Source organism: Tamandua tetradactyla, chromosome 5 (assembly GCF_023851605.1).
Source record: "Tamandua tetradactyla isolate mTamTet1 chromosome 5, mTamTet1.pri, whole genome shotgun sequence".
Lineage (NCBI taxonomy): Eukaryota > Metazoa > Chordata > Mammalia > Pilosa > Myrmecophagidae > Tamandua > Tamandua tetradactyla.
The window spans coordinates 54,281,590-54,303,918 of NC_135331.1; the positions used below are offsets into that span (position 1 = coordinate 54,281,590).

General features: G+C 34.5%; 1 protein-coding gene across 1 annotated transcript in view; it reads left to right on the forward strand.

The window, feature by feature from the left end:
- The window catches only part of RSRC1 (arginine and serine rich coiled-coil 1), a 570,594-nt gene that overhangs the window by 348,490 nt on the left and 199,775 nt on the right, over positions 1-22,329 (forward strand). Inside the window, exon 7 of the mRNA XM_077160882.1 lies at positions 10,506-10,557. Within this exon, the coding sequence (XP_077016997.1) occupies positions 10,506-10,557 (52 nt within the window). The remainder of the gene's footprint in view (positions 1-10,505; positions 10,558-22,329) is intronic.

The following is a 22,329-nucleotide window of genomic DNA, read 5'->3' on the forward strand; positions in this document are numbered from 1 at the left end:
TGTCATGTTGCCTGGGGAAGATGGCACAATTTCACTTTATCACTTATGCATATTTGGAGCCTATGAAATAACTTTTTTAAAAAAATTATTTATTAATTAAAAAAAATTAAGACCAAACAAAAACATTAACATATCATTCTGTTCTACATATATAATCAGTAATTCTCAATATCACATAGTTGCATATTCATCATTTCTTAGAACATTTGCATCAATTCAGAAAAAGAAAAAGACAACAGATAAATAAGACGATAACACAAAAAAAAGATTATACATACCATACCTCTTACCCCTCGCTTTCATTGATCACTAGCATTTCAAACTAAATTTATTTTAACATTTGTTCCCCCTATTATTTATTTTTATTCCATATGTTCTACTCATCTCTTGACGTGGTAGACAAAAGGAGCATCAGGCACAAGGTTTTCACAATGACACAGTCACATTGTGAAAGCTATATCATTATTCAGTCATCATCAAGAAACATGGCTACTGGAACACAGCTCTACATTTTCAGGCAGTTCCCTCCAGCCTCCCCATTACATCTTAGATAACAAGGTGATATCTACTTAATGTGTAAGAATAACCTCCAGGATAAACTCTCAACTCTGTTTGGAATCTCTCAGCCATTGACACTTTGTCTCATTTCACTCTCCATGAAATCACTTTTAAGATTTACCATTCTATTATCAAATATGTTGGTTAAAGAAACTTTTAAATTATATGCGGTTTTTACATTTCATTAGTGCTACTGGTTAAATTTGCCCCACGCTAATATCACTCCCCCAAACGTCCAGCTATACAAATGAAGTAAATTCTTCCTAAGGGATAGAATTTTGTGAAATTAATTATTCAAAATTCATTTATATTTGATGCTTATGAGGAATTTAAGATTTGCAGTGAAGCTTTTTCAAATATGTATTACTGAACACAAACTATTCCAGATACCACCTGAGCTGCTAATGATAATAGAGATGAAAATTTTTACCTTCAAGAAACTCACAGCCTAATAAAAAATAAAGACAAAAAAAATGAGTAATTATGCTAAAAATGATGTGTGCTGACACATGTATACCCAGGATATTAAAGGAACACAGAGCAGTAAATTATAACCATCATGAAAGGAGTTATATAAGAGTTTTATAAGGAGTTATATAAGCTCTCTTAGCTTATAGAGAAAATAAGCTAAGACTGTTGAGGTCTTTCTGGAGATGTCCCTTGAGCTGAGTTTTAGAAAAGAACATAGACTGACCAAGAAAGAAACTGAAAGAGTTTTCCAAATAAAGGGAACTTTTAGATTTGTCTGTGGAGATAATGCATTTTATTTTAACATGAATAAAATTGACTATGAGATTCTGAGCAAGTTACTTTTGCTCACAAAGTTGTGGTTAGTATTAAAAGAAATAATAGATTTCCACTTCTAGTCAAAATGGAGCAACAGGAATCAGATTTAGCTTCCTGTCTGAAACAACTAAAAACCTGAACAAAATAGTTAAATGCTAGTTCACAAAACCATTAACATCAGACATGAAGGACAATAATTCCTGACGTGGAATAAATGAGGTGAACCCTACAGTTGTCTCAGATTACTTCCTGGAGAGAGTTTGTAGGTCATGCTGCAGGGAGGAGGAACTCAGGCAGAGCCTAGTGGTCTCCTCATGTTGCAAGGATGGAGTTGGGCGACTAGAGAGGCCAGAGCTTCTAGAGTTCACAACACAGGTTTACCGGAGTGGAAGAAATTCTAAAGAGAGAGAACTCCAGAGATCTGAAGAGTCCTCCTTAAATATTCAATGCACTACTGATCATTGCATGCTTGCTGAGACTTAGGAAAGCACCACCTTTTTCTCATCTGCATATTCCATGCAAGAAAAATACTTAAGAGATGAGTCTTGGCAGAATAAAAATATATATAAAATACAGATTACTTTTAAAGGTTTGATCAATTAAACTTAATATATATCCCCCAAATTAATTGATCCCTATATTTCATAAAAACCAGCACATTACATCTGTATAGGCAGAAGTTTTTATAATGAAATCATATTTTATAAATTAGGACAGATTTCTCTTTTGAATTGTATTTAAAAAAACTATTTGAATACCTTTTTAACTGTAAATTAATTGCTTTGGCTTCATGAATATCCCAGTGATTTAGTAGAATGATTCAGAGATTTGGAGTCAGAGGGTCTTAATTTTAGTTCATCACTTATGGAATAGAAGCAGGTTACTAAACTGCTTTTATATCCTGGTCTTCTTTATCTTTAAAATACTAATCATATGTTACAGATAATTGGAGAAATTCATGAAAAATATCTTTACAGATGTTTTTATCATAAACACCCACCATCAAAAATATTTTCTTAAAATGGATTGAGAGAGTATTCTATTGTTTCTCAAGGCCACAGGGAAAAGGCTATGACAGTTGCCTGCCACTTCATCTTCTCAAGTTTTAGAGTACTCATCAGGGTAGGGGGACTTGATCAAGCTGAATGATTTGGGCTACTAGAAACGTGAGACCTTCACATCCCATGTTGAAATGAACACCAATGTTCTAGTTTGCTAACTGCTGGAATGCAACACATCAGAGATGGATTGGCTTTCAATAATTAAAAGGGGATTTATTTAATTGACATATAGTTCTTCAGAGGAAAGGCAGCTAATTTTCAACTGAAGTTCTTTCTTACGTGGGAAGGCACAGGGCCATCTCTGCTGGCCTTCTCTCCAGGCCTCTGGGTTCCAACAGCTTTCCCCAGGGTGATTCCTTTCTGCATCTCCAAAGGCCTGGGCTGTGAGTGCTGAGATGAGGTAAGCTGAACTGCTTGGGCTGTGCTACTCATTTAAGCACCCGCCAATCAGACATCATTCATTGAGCAGGCATGCCTCCTAGCCGACTGCTGATGTAATCAGCAGCAATGAGATTCATATGCCATTGGCTCATGTCCACATCAGTAGAACTAGGCACCTTCACCTGGTCAAGTTGACACCTGACTCTAACTACCATAACTGGAATGGCTGCCTGTAGAAGAATCCTTGGTGCTGGATGACTTATCAATCCAAAGAGCTCTAAGGACTGCTGGGAATGCCTGAGAGACCAAAAGGCTCCTGTATTCTCATACTTATTTAAACATAAGGTTTCTATTTATCTAAGACAGTGACTTTATATGAGTGTATACGTTTATAAAACTCATAGAGCTATATACTTAAGATGTGTGATTTTTTTATGGGACATAGATATTACTTCAATAATAAAACCAGTGTTCCCTGTCAGTGGGGGGGGGGAAGAATATTTTCTTAGAATGGTAATTGCTAAATTTTCAACATATTCATCACAAATGGGGGGTACTATAGGGTGGCTATGGGGTGAGGTGGGGGCTTTAACTATATTGTTATATTTTACTGATTGATATACATTAATCTATTTTTTATATCTTAAATATTTAATTGTTAAAAAAATCCTTCCTTATAAAATACATAAAACTCTTCACCATGAAATATCTTAATTAATAAAGTACCTAAGATTTTTCTGTGAAAGGACACTGCTTATTAGAACATACCAAAATGGGTGCTTCATAATTCTTAACTTGTTTGATACCTGCTAGTCTGGATATTATTTCCTTCCTTGCCATTTATGTCATATTGCACAAAATATCAAAATTCTACTAAATGTGTTAGGTATAAGGCAGAGGTCACGAACTGTCTTGGACCTGAACATGGTCCATAGATATGCCCTGTTTTGTTCTGCACAATATTGGTTCTCATGGTGACTTAAATTCTTGTGAAAAATCAGCAAATTTCATAAATCTAGTCTTGCGTTTCTGCATGAAAATAAGCATCTGGAGTTGAGTATCAGCTGCTTCCTTTAGCTGGGAAATGTGCTCCATGGTTCACCGTATTTTCTGTGGCTCCATACTACTGGCATCAAGTGTCATTTGCTATTTATTATCATAAATTTTACATCAAATGGCATGGTATATTGACTTTTTTTAATATAACTGTTTTAGATACTATATATTGGTAGATATTATATTCAGTAGATATTACAGCAGATATTATAGTCATCTATTGAAATTTTGCTATGATTATTTTAATTTGATGCCACATATTACAAATGCTTTATACCTTTATGAATATGCATATATTCTCCTTGGAAACATATGACACAGAGTGCTCTTTGTGAGTTTCTCCTTTTCTAATATCCACTTGGTCCTTTCATTTGCCAATTAAATATTTTTCAAATCTGATTCCTTCTGTTCAACCTTCCTGCTACTGCTCCAGATCAGACCCATATCATTTCTCTCCTAGAATTCTTCAATTGTCCCTACCTGGACTTCTTGCCTACAGTTACATTCCTTTCAATTCTTCCTCAAAGATTTTGCTAGAATGGTGCTTCAAAGTGCAGTTCTAATCCAATTACCCTTCTGTTTAAAATCCTTCTTAGGCTCTCCATTTTCCTGCAGTGTAGGTTGGCAACCTTTTTCATACAGGTAAAAAGTAAATGTTACAAGAGACCTGCCCTACAAGAACTAAAGGGAATTCTGCCAGCTGAAAAGAAAAGACAGGGTAGAAAGGCTTGGAGGAGAGTATAGAGATGAAGATGATTAATAAGGGTAGCTAAAAGGATAAAAAAGGAGAAAAAATACATCTTGACTCATAAAAGCCAGAAGATAAAGTAGTTAAAGTACTGCCTTTACAGTGATAACATTGAATGCTATTCATTCAATGTTAATAAAATGAATCAGTGGGTCAAAGAAGATATTACAAGAGAAGCCAGCGAATATCTCAATATGAATGAAAACAAGAATACAACATGTCAAAACCGATGGTACAGCAAAAGCACTGCTGAGAGGAAAATTTATAGCCCTAACTGCCTACCTTAAAAAGAAAGAAAACACTAAAAGCAAAAAACCTAACTGAACAACTGAAGAAACTAGAGAGTGAACAGTAAACTAAACCCAAAGCAAGCAGAAGGAAAGAAATAATAAAGATTAGAGTGGAAAGAAATGAAATGAAGGACAAAATAAAACAATAGCATCAATAAAACTGAAAGTTGGTTCTTTGAGAAGATCAATAAAATTGACAACCCTCAACTAGACTGACAAAGACAGAAAGGGAGAAGATGCAAGTAAAATAAAAAATGAGAGGGAGGTCATTTCCAATGACCCCAAAGAAATAGAAAAAAATCATAGGATAATGTACGCCAACAAACTAGACAACTTAGATGCAACAGGCAAGTTCCTAGAAACACATGAACAACCCACGCTGACTCGAGAAGAAATAGAAGACCTCAACAAACCAGTCACAAGTAAGGAGACTGAATCAGTTATTCAAAAACATCCTGTGCTGGTTTGAAATGATGTATGTACCCTAGAAAAGCCATGTTTTAATCCTAATCCCATTTTGTAAGGGCAGCCACTTCTAATCCCTAGTCAGCACTGTATGTTTGAAACTGTAATTAGATCATCTCCCTGGAGATGAGATTTAATCAAGAGTGGTTGTTAAACTGGATTAGCTGGAGGCATGTCTCCATCCATTTGGGTGGGTCTTGATTAGTTTCTGAAGTCCTATAAAAGAGGAAATATTTTGGAGAATGAGAGCAATTCAGAGAGAGCAGAGCAGAACGACATAGCCATGAGAATCAGAGGGCCCATCATCCAGCAACCTTTGGAAATGAAGAAGGAAAACACCTCCAGGGAGCTTCATGAAACAGGAACCCAGGAGAGAAAGCTAGCAGGTGATGCCGTGTTCGCCATGTGCCCTTCCAGATGAGAGAGGAACCCTGACCATGTTTGCCATGTGCCTTTTCACTTGAAAGAGAAACCCTGAATTTCATCGATCTTCTTGAACCAAGATATCTCTCCCTGGATGTCTTAGATTGGACATTTCTATAAACTTGCTTTAATTGGGACATTTTCTCAGCCTTAGAACTGTAAATCAGCAACTTATTAAATTCCCCTTTTTAAAAGCCATTCTGTTGCTGGTATATTGCATTCTGGCAAGCTAACAAATTAGAACATATCCCAACAAAAAAAGCCCAGAACCAGATGGCCTCACGTGAATTTTAACAAGCATTCCAAGAAGATTAAATACCAATCCTGCTCAAATTCTTCCAAAGAATTGAAGAAGAGGAAACACTACCTAACTCATTCTATGAAGCCAACTCACCCTTATACCAAAACCTGATAAAGATACTAATAGCAAAGGAAACTACCGACCAGTCTCTCTAGTGAATATAGAGGCAAAAATCCTCAGCAAAATATTTGCAAATCATATCTAACAACACAGTGTACATGATGACCAAGTGAGTTTTATTCCAGGTATAGAAGCATGGTTCAACACAAGAAAATCAACTAGTATAATTCTCTGCATTAACAAATTGAATGGGAGAAACCACATGATCATCTCTATTGACACAGAAAAGGCATTTGACAAATTTCAGCATCCTTTCTTGATAAAAATTCTTTGAAAGATAGGAATCAAAGGAAATTTCCTCAGTGGGATAAAGGGCATATAGGGAAAACCCACAGCTAAAATCATACTCAACAGTGAGAGACTGAAAGCTTTCCCTCTAAGATCAGGAACAATGCAAGGATGTCCACTGTCAGCATTTTATTCACATTGTGCTGGAAGTTCTAGCTAGAGCAATTTGACAAGAAAAAGAGCTAAAATGCTTCCATATCAGAAAGGAAGAAGTAAAACTTTCACTATTTGCAAACAACATGATCCTATATTTAGATAGTCTAGAAGACAACTATGGCAAAGCTACTAGAACTAATAAACGAGTTCAGCAAAGTGGCAGGATACAAGATCAATAGGCAAAGAAAAGTATTGTGTCTATACACTAGTAATAAACTATCCAGAGATAATCAAGAAAAAATTCCGTTTACAGTAGTAACTACAGGAATCAAATATTTAGGTATAAACTTAAGGTGTAAACAACACAGAAAACTATGAAACATTGCAAAAAGAAATCAAAGAAGATCTAAATAAATGGAAAAACATTCCTTGTTCATGGATTGGAAGGCTAAATGTTGTTAAGATGTCAGTTCTACCCAATTGAGCTATAGCTTTAATGCAATACCAATCAAAATTCCAAAAGCCTATTTTGCAGAAATGAGAAAGCTAATTATCAAAAGTTTTTTGAAGAGTAAGGGGCCCTAAATTGCCAAAAACGTCTTGAAAAAAGCAGGATGAAGTGGTAAGACATGCTTCCTTACTTTAAAGCATATTAACAAAGCTGCAATGTCAAAACAGTATGATAATGGCATAAACATAGACATATTGATCAATGGAATTGAATAGAGAGTTCAAAAATAGACCTTCACACCTGTGGTCAATTAATTTTTGACAAGTCTTCCAATTCCACTCAACTGGGACAGAACAGTATCTTCAATGAATGGTGCAGGGAGAACTGGATATCCATATCCAAAAGAATGAAGGAAGACCCGTCTCACATCTAAACAAAAATTAACTCAAAATGGGTCAAAGACCTAAATATAAGAGCTAGTACAATAAAACTCCTGGAAGAAAATGTAGGGAAATACCTTCAAGATCTAATGATAGGTGGTAGTTTCTTAGTCCTTATACCCAAAGCACTAGCAACAAAAGAAAAAATAGATAAATGGGACTGCATCAAAACTGAACATTTCTTTGCTTCAAAGGACTTTGTCAAAAGGGTGAAAAGAGAGCAAACTCAATGGGAGAAAATATTTGTAAACCACATTACCTGATAAGAGGTTTTTTTTGTTTTTTTTTCCCATGGGCAGGCACCAGGAATCAAATCTGGATCTCCGGCATGGCAGGTGAGAGCTCTGCCTGCTGAGCCACCATGGCCCGCCCTTGATAAGAGTTTGATATCCTGAATATATAAAGAAATCCTTCAATTCAACAATAAAAAGACAACTCAATTTAAAAGGGACAAAAGCCCTGAATAGACATTTTTCCAAAGAGGAAATACAAAAGGCTAAAAGCACCTTAAAAGATACCCAGCTTCACTATCTTTTAGGAAAGTACAAATTTAACCACAGTGTGATATTTCACACCTAGTACAACAGTCCTTGTTAAATAAACAGGAATCTACAAGTGTTGAAGAGGCTGTGGAGGAACAGGAACACTTATTCATTGCTGGTAGGAATGTAAAATGGTAACAGGTACTGTGGAAAGCAGTGTGGTGGTTCCTCTGGAAGTTAAATATAAAGTTCCCTTACCATCTTTGAGGACATTATATTGATTGAAACAAGTCAGACACAAAAAAACAAATACTGTATGACCTCACTAATATGAGCTAGTTATACGATGTAATATCATAGACATATGTAAAATATTGGTTATCAGAAGATAGAATGAGGCTAGAGAATGAGTAGAGATTCCTTAATATGTGCAGAATTTTTAACTAAGTTGAACATTTGGAAATGGATAGAGGTGACAGCAGCATGTTATTATGAATATAATTAACAGTGCTGTATTGTGTGTAAATGTGGTTAAAGGGGAATTTTAGTTATGTATGATATCAAAAGGAAAACTAGAGGTTAAAAACATGGGAATGTATGATAGTGAACCTTGTGGTGGACAATGACTGTGATTAACTGTACAAATATAAAAATGTTCTTTCGTGAACTAGAACAAACATATGACAGTATTACAAGTAGTTAATTCTAAAGTGGTATATGGGGGAAATACCACTTTTTCAAACTTTGGGCCAGAGTTAATAGTAAAATGTAAAATATCATCAACAGTAACAGTGTACCACACCAATACTAAGGGTCAATGATAGGGATGGACAGGGGAAGAGGTATGGAATACTTGGAGTTTTCTTTTTTCTTTTTTTTTTGAAGTAAAGAAAATGTTCTAAAATTGATTGTGGTGATGAATGCACAACTAAGTGATGATACTGCAAGCCATTGATTGTATACTTTGAATGGACTGTATGGTGTATACATATATCTCAATAAAATTGCATTTTTTTGTTTTGTTTTGTTTTTTGTTTTTTGTTTTTTTTTACATGGGCAGGCACCGGGAATCAAACCCAGGTCCTCTGGTATGGCAGGCAAGCACCCTTGCCTGCTGAGCCACCGTGACCCGCCCTGCATTTTTTTTTAAAGTAAATGTTCTAGGCTATGGTGGCCAGACAGTACCTGTCACAGATACTCAATTCTGCAGTTGTAGTATGAAAGAAACCATAGGTGGTGTTCTGGTTTGCTAGCTGCCAGAATGCAACACACCAGAGACTGACTGGCTTTTAATAAAAGGGGATTTATTTTGTTAGTTCTTCAAAGGAAAGGCAGCTAACTTTCCACTGAGGCTCTTTCTTACGTGGAAGGCACAGGATGGTCTCTACTGGTCTTCTCTCCAGGCCCCTGGGTTCCAACAACTTTCCCCGGGGTGACTTCTTTCTGCATCTCCGAAGGCCTGGGCTGAGCTGCTAGTGCTGAGATGAGGAATGCCCAGCTGCTTAGGCTGTGCTATGTTGCGCTCTCTCAGTTAAGCACCAGCCAATTAAGTCAAACGTCACTCATTGCAGCAGACACGCCTCCTAGCCAACTGCAGATGTAATTGGCAACAGATGAGGTTCACATACTGTTGGCTTATGTCCGCAGCAACAAGACTAGGTATGCTCACCTGGCCAAGTTGACAACCGAATCTAACTAACACAGATGGTATGTTAGCAAATGGTGTGGCTGTGTTCTAATAAAACTTTTTATGAAATGAGTCGGTATGCCCAGGGCCATAGTTTTTTGACTCCTGCTCACAGGTATAAAAAGAATTTCCTGAATCCCCACCCATCTTGTCTATCACATGCTGTTATCCTTGTAAGTGGGTTGCAAGTATTAAGTTTTTAACAGATCTTTCATAAAAGATCATGGCTTTGATATAATACATTTTCAAAAAACCTCAGAATCAGATCACCGATGGGAAAGTAGTTTAATTTCAGTATTATCATTTGTATTGAGAAAATTTTAGGCAGTTAGTAGAAACTTTAAGCTTATAACTTACATTATATCCTATTTTTACCACATCTGCTCCCTTCAGATACAGTTAGGAAAGCAAATATAGTTTAATTTTAGAACATGATTTCCCTGAGGTATTGGACGTCAAGTTGCTTTTTAAATTCTAATAGGTCCCTTAGTATGTTTCCATATGCAAAAACATAGCACAATTTTAGAATATGTTGTTAAATGTGTGGTTTGCCTCATTAGAGTATTTTAAATAGCAGTTATTTCTATTATTGCTTACATGGTACACTGTTGGGTGACAAATAAAACCTTTTTCACGAAAAAAATTCAAGAATTTCATTCTTATATCGTATTAAAGAAAAAATGTGGTTTGACTGCTAAGGGGAGAGGTTGGTAGAGCTGCTGTGATGGAATTTTGTTGAAATCTGCACAGATACTAGTATTGATTATATTTAAGTTCTTTAAATTTTTTGGTTGTATAACATTAATGTGAAGCTACATCTATTAAAATTGTCATGTAAATGTGTTTTTGTTTTTTTTTGCTTGTTTTTTTAGCCACCAGCTGAACAGGCCAAAGCCAGATTACAAATGGTTCTTGAAGCTGCTGGTGAGTATTATGGGTTTTGTTGTTATTTTTGTTTTTATTTTGCTGGTAAGTGTTGATAATTCACTCTTATAATTTAAAAAGGGACAAATAAGTCCTAAGCTAGCATTATACTTATAAGTGGGTCAAAGAGGAAACTCCTATTTTCATATCTTCATAAATTTATGAGACCTAGATTATATGTATGGCCATTTTTTACCTGAAGTATTTATTGCTGCAGTATAATGCTAGTTTTAGCATTATAAACTGTATTCTTAAGTCTTTATTTTTATTTTGTGTTCATTTTTATTTCATGAAAACAAAATGTCTCAACTCTTATATGAAGGAAATTGGGGGAGGAAAGAATGAATGATTTGCTTTGAATTTCATTTTTTGATTGTAATTACGGTAAACATGACTCACATTATAATTCATTCATTTTTTTTTAATTAGAGAAGTTGTGTGTTTACAAAATAATAATGTATAATATTCAGGATTCTTATACCCTACACCGCCACCAGCACCTTGCATTGGCGTGAAACATTTGTAACTGCTAATGATAGCACTTCTCTTCACATGTGTACTAGTTTTTTTAATAATAGCTACTTTTGTAACAATTCATGAAAGATTAATAGAATAGTTTCATCTATCATCCATTATTTACATTAGGTGTATTTTTTCCCATATACCATTCTATTGTTGCACCTTGTATTTGTATCATACAGTGGTTATAACCAATGAAAGCACATTCTTATAATAATAATGATAATCCATCAGCTACAATAGGGTTCATTGTGCTGTACAGTCCTATGATTTATTTTTTGGTTTTTTATTCCCTGCTATGGATATATCCTAAAGGTTCCTCTTATGACCACATTCACCCATACTATAGTTCAGTGCTGTTAATCACACTCACAGTACTGTGCTACTGTCATCACTATCCATTTCCAAACCTTTACCAATAGCCTACATAGAAATTCTGTACAAGTATCAACTCTCCATTCTCTAACGCCAGTGTATCTCCTGGTAACTTATATTACAGATTCTAACTCTGTGAGCTCATTTACAATTAGTTCATAACCATGAGATCATGCAGTATTTGTCCTTTTGTGCCTGGCTTATTTCACTCAACATAAAAAAAAAATATGTTTGTGTGCTTCATGCTATCATTCAATTCTCTGAGACACTGCTCAATTTTTTCCAATATTTTCTCTATCTGTTATTGTCTGCTTTATTTTGATTGTCCTTTTAGTTCATTGGTTCTTTCTTCTGCTTGTTTAAATCTTCTATTGTATGTGTCTGGTTTATTTTAATCTTTTCTATTGTATCTTTCATTCCCATCATTTCTCTTATTTTTTTTTCATACTTGAAAATTCTTCTTCATGATCACCCAGTGTCTTCTTAATATCCTTTATTCCTTTAGCCATATTTTCTTTCTTTTCCTTGAATTATTTAGGAGATTTGTTTGAACATCTTTGATTAGTTGCTCCACATTCTGTTTCTCTTCCAAAGTTTTAATTTTTCCTTTGCTTGGACCATATCTTTCTATTTTGAAATAAGGCTTCTTAAATTTTTTGCTGATGTCTAAGCATCTGATCATCTTGATAAGTTTACTCTGAAGGTCATGTCTCTCTCTCTCTGCTAGCATTTTATTGTTGATTGACTGTGTGTTAAGGTTCTTCCTTGACAACTTGGTTCAACTTATTCTAGACCTTCAGAATTGCCTGTACTTAACTGAACAGATTTTTTTCAGCTCTTCTTCATTTGATTCTTACCCTGAATGTGCAGCACAATTTTTTTAAATTGCACTGTTTGTGCAGTTGTTTCACACCCAGGAGAAAACTTCCTTTCCTTTGTACCTTCTCCAGGAATCTTGATCTGTTCTCGTTGTTTTGGTTTGCCACCATACTTTTTTTTTTTTTTAACACTCCTTTCCTTGCCTTTAGCTGCTTTTGCCTGGGAGGCAGATTCTGGGAGGAGGGTCACTCCAGAGAGGATTTTCCAAGTCAGTATTTGCCAACCAAAAGGGGGCAAGGATTCCACAAAGGAGGTACTGGCCCCTTCAGAGAACCCTGGCAAGAGGGTCAGAAAAGTCACCAGGATGCTTTTTTGATGACCCCCCAAATCTGTACTTTCCTGGCCCACCCAGCAGATAGTACCCCTTCAGCAAACTGTTCCCCTCAGCTCTAAGGAGATCCTGTGTCTTTAAAGCTCCACCACATCTGCCCCATCGGTGGCAAGATTCAAACAATGACTATGTCCACTTTTGCCTTTGTCCAGGCTGGGTTGAATTAGTAGTTCAGATCCTGGTCCTAAAAATCCAGATGTGATCAGTCCTTGCCCATTTTACCTCCCCACCTCTCCACCCCCTTCCCACCATTTTTGGGGAAGAGATTTAAAAAAAAAAAATTTTATTTTATTTTATTTTTTTAAATACCAAAAAAACACCAAACACAAACATTCCTATTTTGATCATTCTGTTATATATATATAATCAGTAATTCACAATATCATCACATAGTTGCATATTCATCATCGTGATCATTTCTTGGAACATTTGCATATATTCAGAAAAAGAAATAAAATGAAAACAGAAAAAAATTTATACATACCATACCCCTTACCCCTCACTTTCATTTATCACTAGCATTTCAAACTAAATTTATTTTAACATTTGTTCCCCCTATTATTTATCTTTATTCCATATGTTCTACTCATTTGTTGACAAGGTAGATAAAATGAGTATCAGACACAAGGTTTTCACAATCACACAGTCACATTGTGAAAGCTATATCGTTATACAGTCATCATCAAGAAACATGGCTACTGGAACACAGCTCTACATTTTCAGGCAGTTCCCTGCAGCCTTTCCATTACATCTTGAATAACAAGGTGATATCTACTTAATGTGTAAGAATAACCTCTCGGATAACCTCTCAACTCTGTTTGGAATCTCTCAGCCATTGATTGACACTTTGTCTCATTTCACTCTTCCCTCTTTTGGTCAAGAAGGTTTTCTCAATCCCTTGATGCTGAGTCTCAGCTCGTTCTAGGATTTCTGTCCCATGTTGCCAGGAAGGTCCACACCCCTGGGAGTTATGACCCACATAGACAAGGAGAAGGGTGGTGAGTTTGCTTGTTGTGTTGGCTGGAGAGAGGCCACATCTGAGCAACAAAAGAGGTTCTCTTGGGGGTGACTCTTGGGCCTTATTTTAAGTAGCCTTGACCTATCCTTTGTGGGGTTAAGTTTCATATGAAGAAACCCCAAGACTCGGGGCTCAGCCTATAGCTTTGGTTGTCCACATTGCTTGTGAGAATATCAAGAATTCAACTTGGGAAAGTTGAATTTTCCCCCTTTCTCACCATTCTTTAGGGAAGAGATTTTTATGTCTCTTTCTGCCCACCACAGCTAGCCAGGAGCTGATCCCCAGGGCTGCCCACTGGAAGAGTGGGATATGGGCACCAGCAGCCATGGTTTGGAGGAAACTACTTATAGTTCTTTAATGCTTTCTCTCAATCTCTTCTACTCTTCCGTAAATGCTGTATAGTGTTCTTCTGGCCTCTGGAGCCCCAGAACAGTTGTTTCTGATAGTTCCTGCCTGTTTACTAGTTGATTTGGAGGAAGGAATGATTCCTGAAGCTCCCTCCACTGCCATCTTCCCCAGAAGTTAACTAATTTATTCTTATCTCATTTCCCAGAGGTTATCTATTCAAGCTACTTAGTTCTGCCATATTTCACAACAAGTAATGTCCATGGCCTTTTCTTGCTGCATCAGTTCTGTTTTACTTCTCTATGGTACAATAATGCTGTGACTTTGATTTTAGATATCATGCTCAGATTCATGTAGACATTAAATACTTTACCTTTTAAAAAATGTATAAGATCCACGGTATCTTTTCTAAGGACTGGTTTTACTCTGAATCTTAACATGCTCTTTAAAAATGTATGTATATAACTTATTAATTCAGGAGAAAGTGTGAGGCAGCGTTAGAATAATATTACCATAGTAGTATATATTTCTTAAAATTACTAACTTGTAAAGAGCTCATAATTCCAGTTTATTGGGATTAGAGTACCAAATTACAGTAGCTATATTTTTAGTGTTTATTGATACAGAAAGTAAAGTGTGTGTATTGATTCAAAAATCTCTTGAAGTGTTTCTTTGCACCTTCACCCAGAGTGCCCACGGCCTAAAGATTGGGAACACTAGTTTGAATGATATACTACATTCATGAAGCAGTAGTAAAAATAACTTAGCAAATAGGAATTAAAATTGTTAAATGTTTTGTTTTAAAACTATGTGTCTCTATACCACTCCATATTGTTTTAAAAATCACTTATATTTTATGTATTAATCTTACTTATTTTGTTACATAGACTTGTGGTTTCTTCAAATTTTGCTTGCTTTCAGGTTTTTCATATTTTGACTCCCAAATAAATATACTCTAGGATAATGCTAATTAATATGATTCTCTATCATTTTCATATTATACATTCATTCTTAATTGTCATTTTGCATTTATAAAATGTTTTCATTCATAATTTGAGTATTGATAAACCCTTGCTTTAAAGGAGGATGTTTGTTTCCTAGTCCAGAAAATATTTATTTCCATTAATAAAGTTAGAAAGGATTTTATTTCATGGTTTTATTTGACTTTCTTTATCTTTTAGTATGAGTTTGAAGCACATTATAAAACATATCTGACAGTCCAAACTTCAAAGTATATAACTGGCTTAAATTGGGCACAGCTGTCACCTCTCATTTAATTTAACATGCTAAATTAATTCTGTGAATTTGAGAAATATTCAATCCAGTTCAATATAAAATGAATTATTTCATATTATAAAAGAAAAAACTTACATTGTCCTGGAAAAGCAAGGGTTAGACTTCAGTTTAGATATAGCATTATCTAATAATTTCTTTCTTATTGAACATTTATATTATCTCCAGGTTTTCTCTGTTATCAGTTATACTATAATGAACATCCTTTTTCATGTTGTATTTTCTTGGGATTGTTGCCAGTTCTATGAATGTATTTCTTTATAACATGATATAATAAATTACATAACTTTGAAAAATATGCATTGCTGTTTTTATTGAGAACTTGTGGCTTTGGAAAGGTGAAGCAGACAGATAGGAGAGGAGGATAGAGGAGAATATAGAATTTGTTGTTAAGCTTCTAGTTCTCTGTTGCAGTGATGAATTCAAAGTGTTCGTTGTGTTATTAAATATAAACAAGTTTAAAAAAATGAGAAAGGAGGGGAGATATAAGAGGAACTTGAGATCTGTCTGGTAATACAGTTAGAGTCTAGCCTCGTCCTAACTTTGAGTGGTAGCTGGATATGGTGATCTGGTAGCACCCATTCTGTCACATTAGGGTTCCTCAGGAAAATGCCCTGGACCTTGGGGCCATAAAATTGGATGTGGGGAAAGTCTTAAGGCCCTATGCTAGACTTTTTAAAACCGGTTTTATTTCAGCCTTAAAGTTAGTATAACCGAATATTTAGGGTTCGTATGTAGAAACTGTACTGATTAGACCTAGGCTTTTACTCTAGCTGTGCATCCCAGAAGAAAGTTTTATTAATAACCATTGCATTGGCATCAGTTATATTAGTGAACTTTAATAATGTTATTGGTTCAGTATTAAAATATATTTAGAACATTTAGCAATGATAATTAATGTTGTATTTTTGAAACGTGTATGAATAAAATAACATTAAGCAAAGTACAACTGTAGCATGTCAAGCCTATTGAACCAAACATGAATTTGTAGTCACAGATTTATTGTGTTTTTCTGATCATATGCTATATGCACTAAACTGTTGTATTTTTGTACTTTCCTATTCTAAATCTTCAGATTTATATAGAATCTTTTTTTTACATACATAGGTTTCTTTTTGTAATTACAACCAAATTTTATGTCTTTTGTTTAACTTCTAATTCAAAGGTGATGAGGTGATGTAAAGCTCTAAGATTAAGTTTGCTTTTTAAAAAAATGACTACAGGACACAAAGGATTGCAAAATTATATAAATATGTAAGACTTAAACTAAAGTTGTAACCTCAGCTAATGATTTTCCTTATGATATTGAATAAATCCAATCCAAAACATTCCCCCATGATTTCTTCCTTTACAGTTTTTCAGTACTTTTACAATTCTCCCAGTTAAATAGATCCAAAACCTTGAAATTTTTACCTTCAAATCCTTTATAAGCAATCATTCACCAAGACTTAATGATTCTTATTTTGATATGATTTCTATATTTATCCTTTTATTGTCTTTCCTACTGCCATCTCAGTAGTATAGATGACAAACACTTCTCCCAAATATTATTGTATTGTCTCCCAACTGGTCTCCAGCTTCAATTCAACCACTTCTCTAGAGAGATGATAATGGATAGTGGAAGGGTTCTGAAGGTTTAAGCCTGCTTCCACCACTTACTTAACCCCTGACCATGAGCATTTTGTGCCTATTGTTTAGCAGAACAAAGGTATTTTTCTTTTGTTGAATATGATAGGTATGTGTATTTTCCAGTTCACTATAGTTCCTTATTGTCCTAACTAGATCATGTCACACATTTAAGTTATCTTTTTAAAAGTATTTAGATTTGGGAAATTCTTTGTACCATAATTTCCTCATCGGTCAATAGGTCAGATAATAATCTTGTAGAGTTGTGAGGATAAAAAGGAAATGCCATGCTTAGCCCAGAGCCTGGCAAATGTTAGCTACCATTAACTGTTCATTCCCATATGGCTTCTGGTGAACTACTAGATGATTCTTTCTAAGCCACCCTTTGGTTAAGCCACTCCCTTGCTCAAAATTTATTCAGTGGCCCCAGATTGCTGACAAATCAGTTTTAGACTTCTATGCTTAAGACATAACAGTCTGTGGATCCACAGATTTTTCTAACTTTATCTCCTAGAATCTATTATTTTACTTGCTCTTATTGTTCTTTTAGTTATCCATGTTTTTTTCTATCTGCAAGTATTTGCTCATTTTTTTTTTGCCTTCCAGAAATGTCTTTCTCCTTCCTTTCCCCTCTCTGTACACCTCAAAGTCTATCTCAAATCATATTTCCATGACATCCCTGTCCATTCTAGTACATAACCTTTATCGCCTTCTTGAATTTTTTTTTTTTTTTTTTAACATGAACAGGCTCCGGGAATCGAACCCGGGTCCTCTGGCATCGCAGGCAAGCATTCCTGCCTGCTGAGCCACCGTGGCCCGCCTTGAATTGTTTTAGTTCTTGTCTGTGCACACCATTTTTGCTAATATTTACTCATACATTGATGACATTAATATATGATTGTTTCATGTGTGTTTGACTTTTTTTTTCCCAAAGAAGTATTAAACTTCTGAAGGTCAGGAACCAACGTCTACATCTTTCTTAGCAGTTTTAACAATGCCTGTAGTGGGATTTATACCAAGTGAAATTATTCCAGCTATTAATCTCTGGTGAATAAGTTGTGGAGAAGCAAATAATCTAGAGATCTGAAAAGTAAACTTTTAAATACTGAGGTTTTCTTTTTAACCACTGTTTGATGGATTTTAAAATAAATGTATGAAAATTTCCCTGGCTTCAAAAGAAGAAGATATATGATAGTGATCTACTTTTTAAACTCAAACTTTAAGGTAGTGCATAGCAGAAAAGACAATGAAATATGATAGTCACACAAGAGGAGAAAGGAAAATAATAAGTTTAGTTAAAGATTTCTTTGTCTCCATCACTTTTGCTCTTTGACTTGTTAGCACAACTCCAAACATCACCTCTAATTTCTACAAAAGCACGATACCACCTTTTTCTCATGTTCGTGGATCTGAAGAAGTTGGAGATTTTGCCAGAACCTTAACATTTTTCATCAGTCTGAGAAGATGATTCTCTTTACAATATGCTTTCAAGACATAGTTTTCTCCAAAGTTTCCTTAATATTTTTCTTTTAATGAAATTCTTGACACATGTAACCTTTAAAATTGTATTTCTAATGTTATAACAAAAAATAGAAAGTTCTTTTAGTGCATGTATGGTCAATCAACTTTATCATGAAATCTCTTTTCTAGTAATATTTCATTTTCTGAGTGGTATCTACAACCTTTTGTGTTGTGCTTTATAGTTTTCAAAGCACTTTCATAAATCTTTTATCCTTTGACTGACATCACTGCATGGAGAGCTAATTAACTCCATTTTACAAATATCCTGAAAGCTTACATGACTTGTAAAAGATCACATAGCTAATAAGTGGCAGAACCAGGACTCAAATCCAATGATTTTTGACTCTTGAGCTATTTCTGTCCACAGGTTAAATCTGAGCTATGTGAAACTGAAAGAGAGGCAATGGAAATTACCAAATAAAATAAATATCTTGTTTTGTTAGGCTTCAATTACCTTACCACACAATAATTACTATCCTCAAACAAGCCTTTGATTCTGAAATTTTTTTTTTAATTGATAATACAAGAGGATTAAAGATTCAATGAGAAAAAAATCTTTTTCTTATCTGTATAGAGTTCATAATAGCTAAATTTGTATCTTTACAAAATCTCCAGTAATGTTTTATGATTGCCAATTTTTTTTTGTCTTATAGAAGTCTTAAACCTAGCAAGGACATGTAATTCAATGGCTTTTGTTGGAATAAAAGCTGTTTAATTATTGTAAAATCTCAGATTAGGTATGCACACATGGTATACTATATCTAAGTGATAAACCAAGTTTAGGAATAAGCCATCCCAATTCTTCTGCATCATGCTAAAATGAGATGTTATTCTCTTAGTATGTACTTCATGAGTTGTTCTCAGAACTAAGTAAATTAATATAATGAAATGTTCAGAAGGGCACCTAGCACCTAGCACCTAAATGAGTGGTAACTAAGTCCTGATCCTTTACCTTCATAGCCATGTGATCGTGGAAGTTCCAACAGTTCTAGCTGAAAGCAGTTTTGATCTGTTGGTTTCTGACAACTGGTCTGTGGCTCAGAGAAATAGGCTGGTTGTGAGAGAAGCTTTCGTTGTTAAGATACACTTAAAAAACAAAGTAAGTGATAGAAAAATTTGTTTTGATTCCATATAAATAAAATATTTTCAAACTTCTTTTCCTCCCATGTAGGCTTCTGCTTGATTTAAGTGTTGATAGTCTAGATACATATCCATCGTCCCTGGCTTAACTTCATGGCATATAACTTCCCCTTTTCTTTCCTTTAGTTTCCTTAGCTGTAAAATAACATATAACTGATGGGGTTATTATGTGTTACTTTTGTAAACACTTAGAACAGTACTTGGCACATAGTAAGCATTTATTGAATGTTAGCAATTAGGTGAGAAGCCTTATAGTATGATGGTTAAGTTCTAAAGTCACACAGCTGGCTTAAGCTCCACTATTTACTGACGAAACTATGGACAAGTTAATACTGCTAAGCTTCAGTTTTTTTTTTTTCACTTATGTGTTGGGGATAATTATAGTATGTACTTAACACGGAGTTGTTTTGAGAACTAAATAAATTAATACAATAAAATGTTTAGATAGCACCTAGCACGTAACTGAGTGTTCTATGTTAGTTAGTAGGAGTAATTTTTTTTAAAGACATTGTCAGAGCGGCTTTATGAGGAAATTAAGTCATATGTATATACTAGCATGCATATATAGGTAGAAAAAAATTATCAAGAATTAAGAATAGTGTTTTTAAAAAGGAACAAATGAATAAAGCTTAAATTGTTTAATTGACTTGGACACTGGTTAAAACTTTTTAAAAACAATTCTTGCTTATCCAAACTTAAGAAATTCTACATAAAATTGATAGCTTTAATGCAAAATCAGATTGATGTTGTTAATTTAACATCTAGTTTCCAAAAATAGACATGATTTATGACTGTTATCCAAGCAGATATAATTAATACCTCTTAAAGAAAGAATTGTTCAAGTAAGTATTTGCTTCTAAAAATTTTGTTATTTGTTTTAGCTTTAGTTACACATTTTTATTTGAGTGACTATACTTACCCCTAATAATATTTAGTAAGAAGAAAGCTATCAGCTAGAGTCTAACAATATCACAGCAACTTGCCATGTTTGAGCAGATGTTAAGCAGACAGTAGTTGAATGTTAATTTCTAGAGGGTGGTATGTTTAAGCCTAGCTGAAGTATGTTGCATGTAGGCTTTCTAGGCTTGAGTACAATGCTGGATCTCTGGGGAGAATTTTAAAGCTAAACCTCTTTCTTTTGGGTCCTCTATATGGACTCTCTTAAGTCAGTATAAAGCAGATCATCCCTAGGCTAAAGCCCTTCAGCTTTTGTTATTGGGCTCTGTAGACCAGTAATTAGGCCTCCTGGCAGGCCTTGCAGGCCAGTTAATGGTCATATGGAGTTTCTGTGAGGCAGACTGGCTTTGTATAAATCCTGAGTAGGAATACGTTTATGGGTCACTTCCTACCAGGACCATGCTTTGTCCTTATGCCCTGCAGGCTGACAGTGAGCAGGTTCCCTTGACCATAGACTGTTCAGTTTGCAACTCAAAATCTACTCCACTAATCCCCAGTGTAAACAGAGGATTTAGAAGGGCTTCTGTCACGTACAGTTGCCAATTCACTTGGGTGTCTGTGAATTTATTTTCCCCAGACTTCATTATTGAAAGATGGACAAGTGTATAAGATTTGGATGCTCGTTTATATAACAAATAAGCAGTTTCTTTTTCAGTGGTTTTAGAATCATTGCAAATGATTTATCTAATGCAGAATTATGAGATTTTTTTTAGTTTAATTTCCTGTAATACTTCTTAATTTAAGCCATTAAGAATTTTGGAGTGATACCCAACCTTTTGTTATAGTGGCAATTATAGGTCTGTTTTTTAATAAGAATTAAATAACCCTGTGTAAAGATGTTCACCTGAAAGTGAGTAATGTTTATGTCAGGTGTTAAGTAAAATAAATAATTAAAAATTTTTCTAGACTATATATTATGGAAAAATTCCATTTTGTGAACTTTTGAAAGGAATATCAGATCAGTATATAAAATGCTTAATAAAATGTTCCATGAGATATTTAAAATAATAAAAGTTTCATATTTATTGAGCATCTACTATGTGGTAAGCCTTTTATATATTTTCATATATTTTAAATAATTGATCCATGTTTCCCAGCTAAGCAAAATATTTGTATTTTAAGAAAATCGTAATTGAGACTTCTTTTGTTTTTCCATTTTGTTTAATTCTTTACTTCATTTGGTTTTCTCTTAGTTCTTTGGACTACATTAAGATTTGATTTTAAAATGCATTGTCCTGAGTACACTTGACAAAGAATTGTCACCTATGCTATGATCCACTTTTTCTTTGGGGAAAATCAAATGATGAATACTTTCCCAGATTTCATCCACTAAATCACACTCAGTATTTTGCATTTTGTGGTGTAAAATGGTTCATGACAGATGTGGTTGAAAAGACCACATACGTAGACTGTATGATTTTAGTCTTGTGGAACTAATAGGATCACTCATTACACTTTAGACCCTGGGGTTTCTTTTTTCTTAAATTAAAAAAAAAAAAAAACCTGTTTAAATAGAGTGGCGCTTTTTGTGTGTGAGTATAGAACTTCCCCTAAATTTACGAAGAGAGTTGATGGCAACAAATCCTCTCTCTCCCTTCCAAAAAATTCTTTTCTTAATGTTTAGGTTTTAGTTGTCCTGTCATCCCATAAAAGTTAAGATTTTTTTCTATTTTTATAAAGGATTTCTTTGAATTTTATCTAGTAAAACTAGAAAATATATTTCTTAGAGAATCTAAGACCCATGAATTGAGTTAATACATTAATAAAA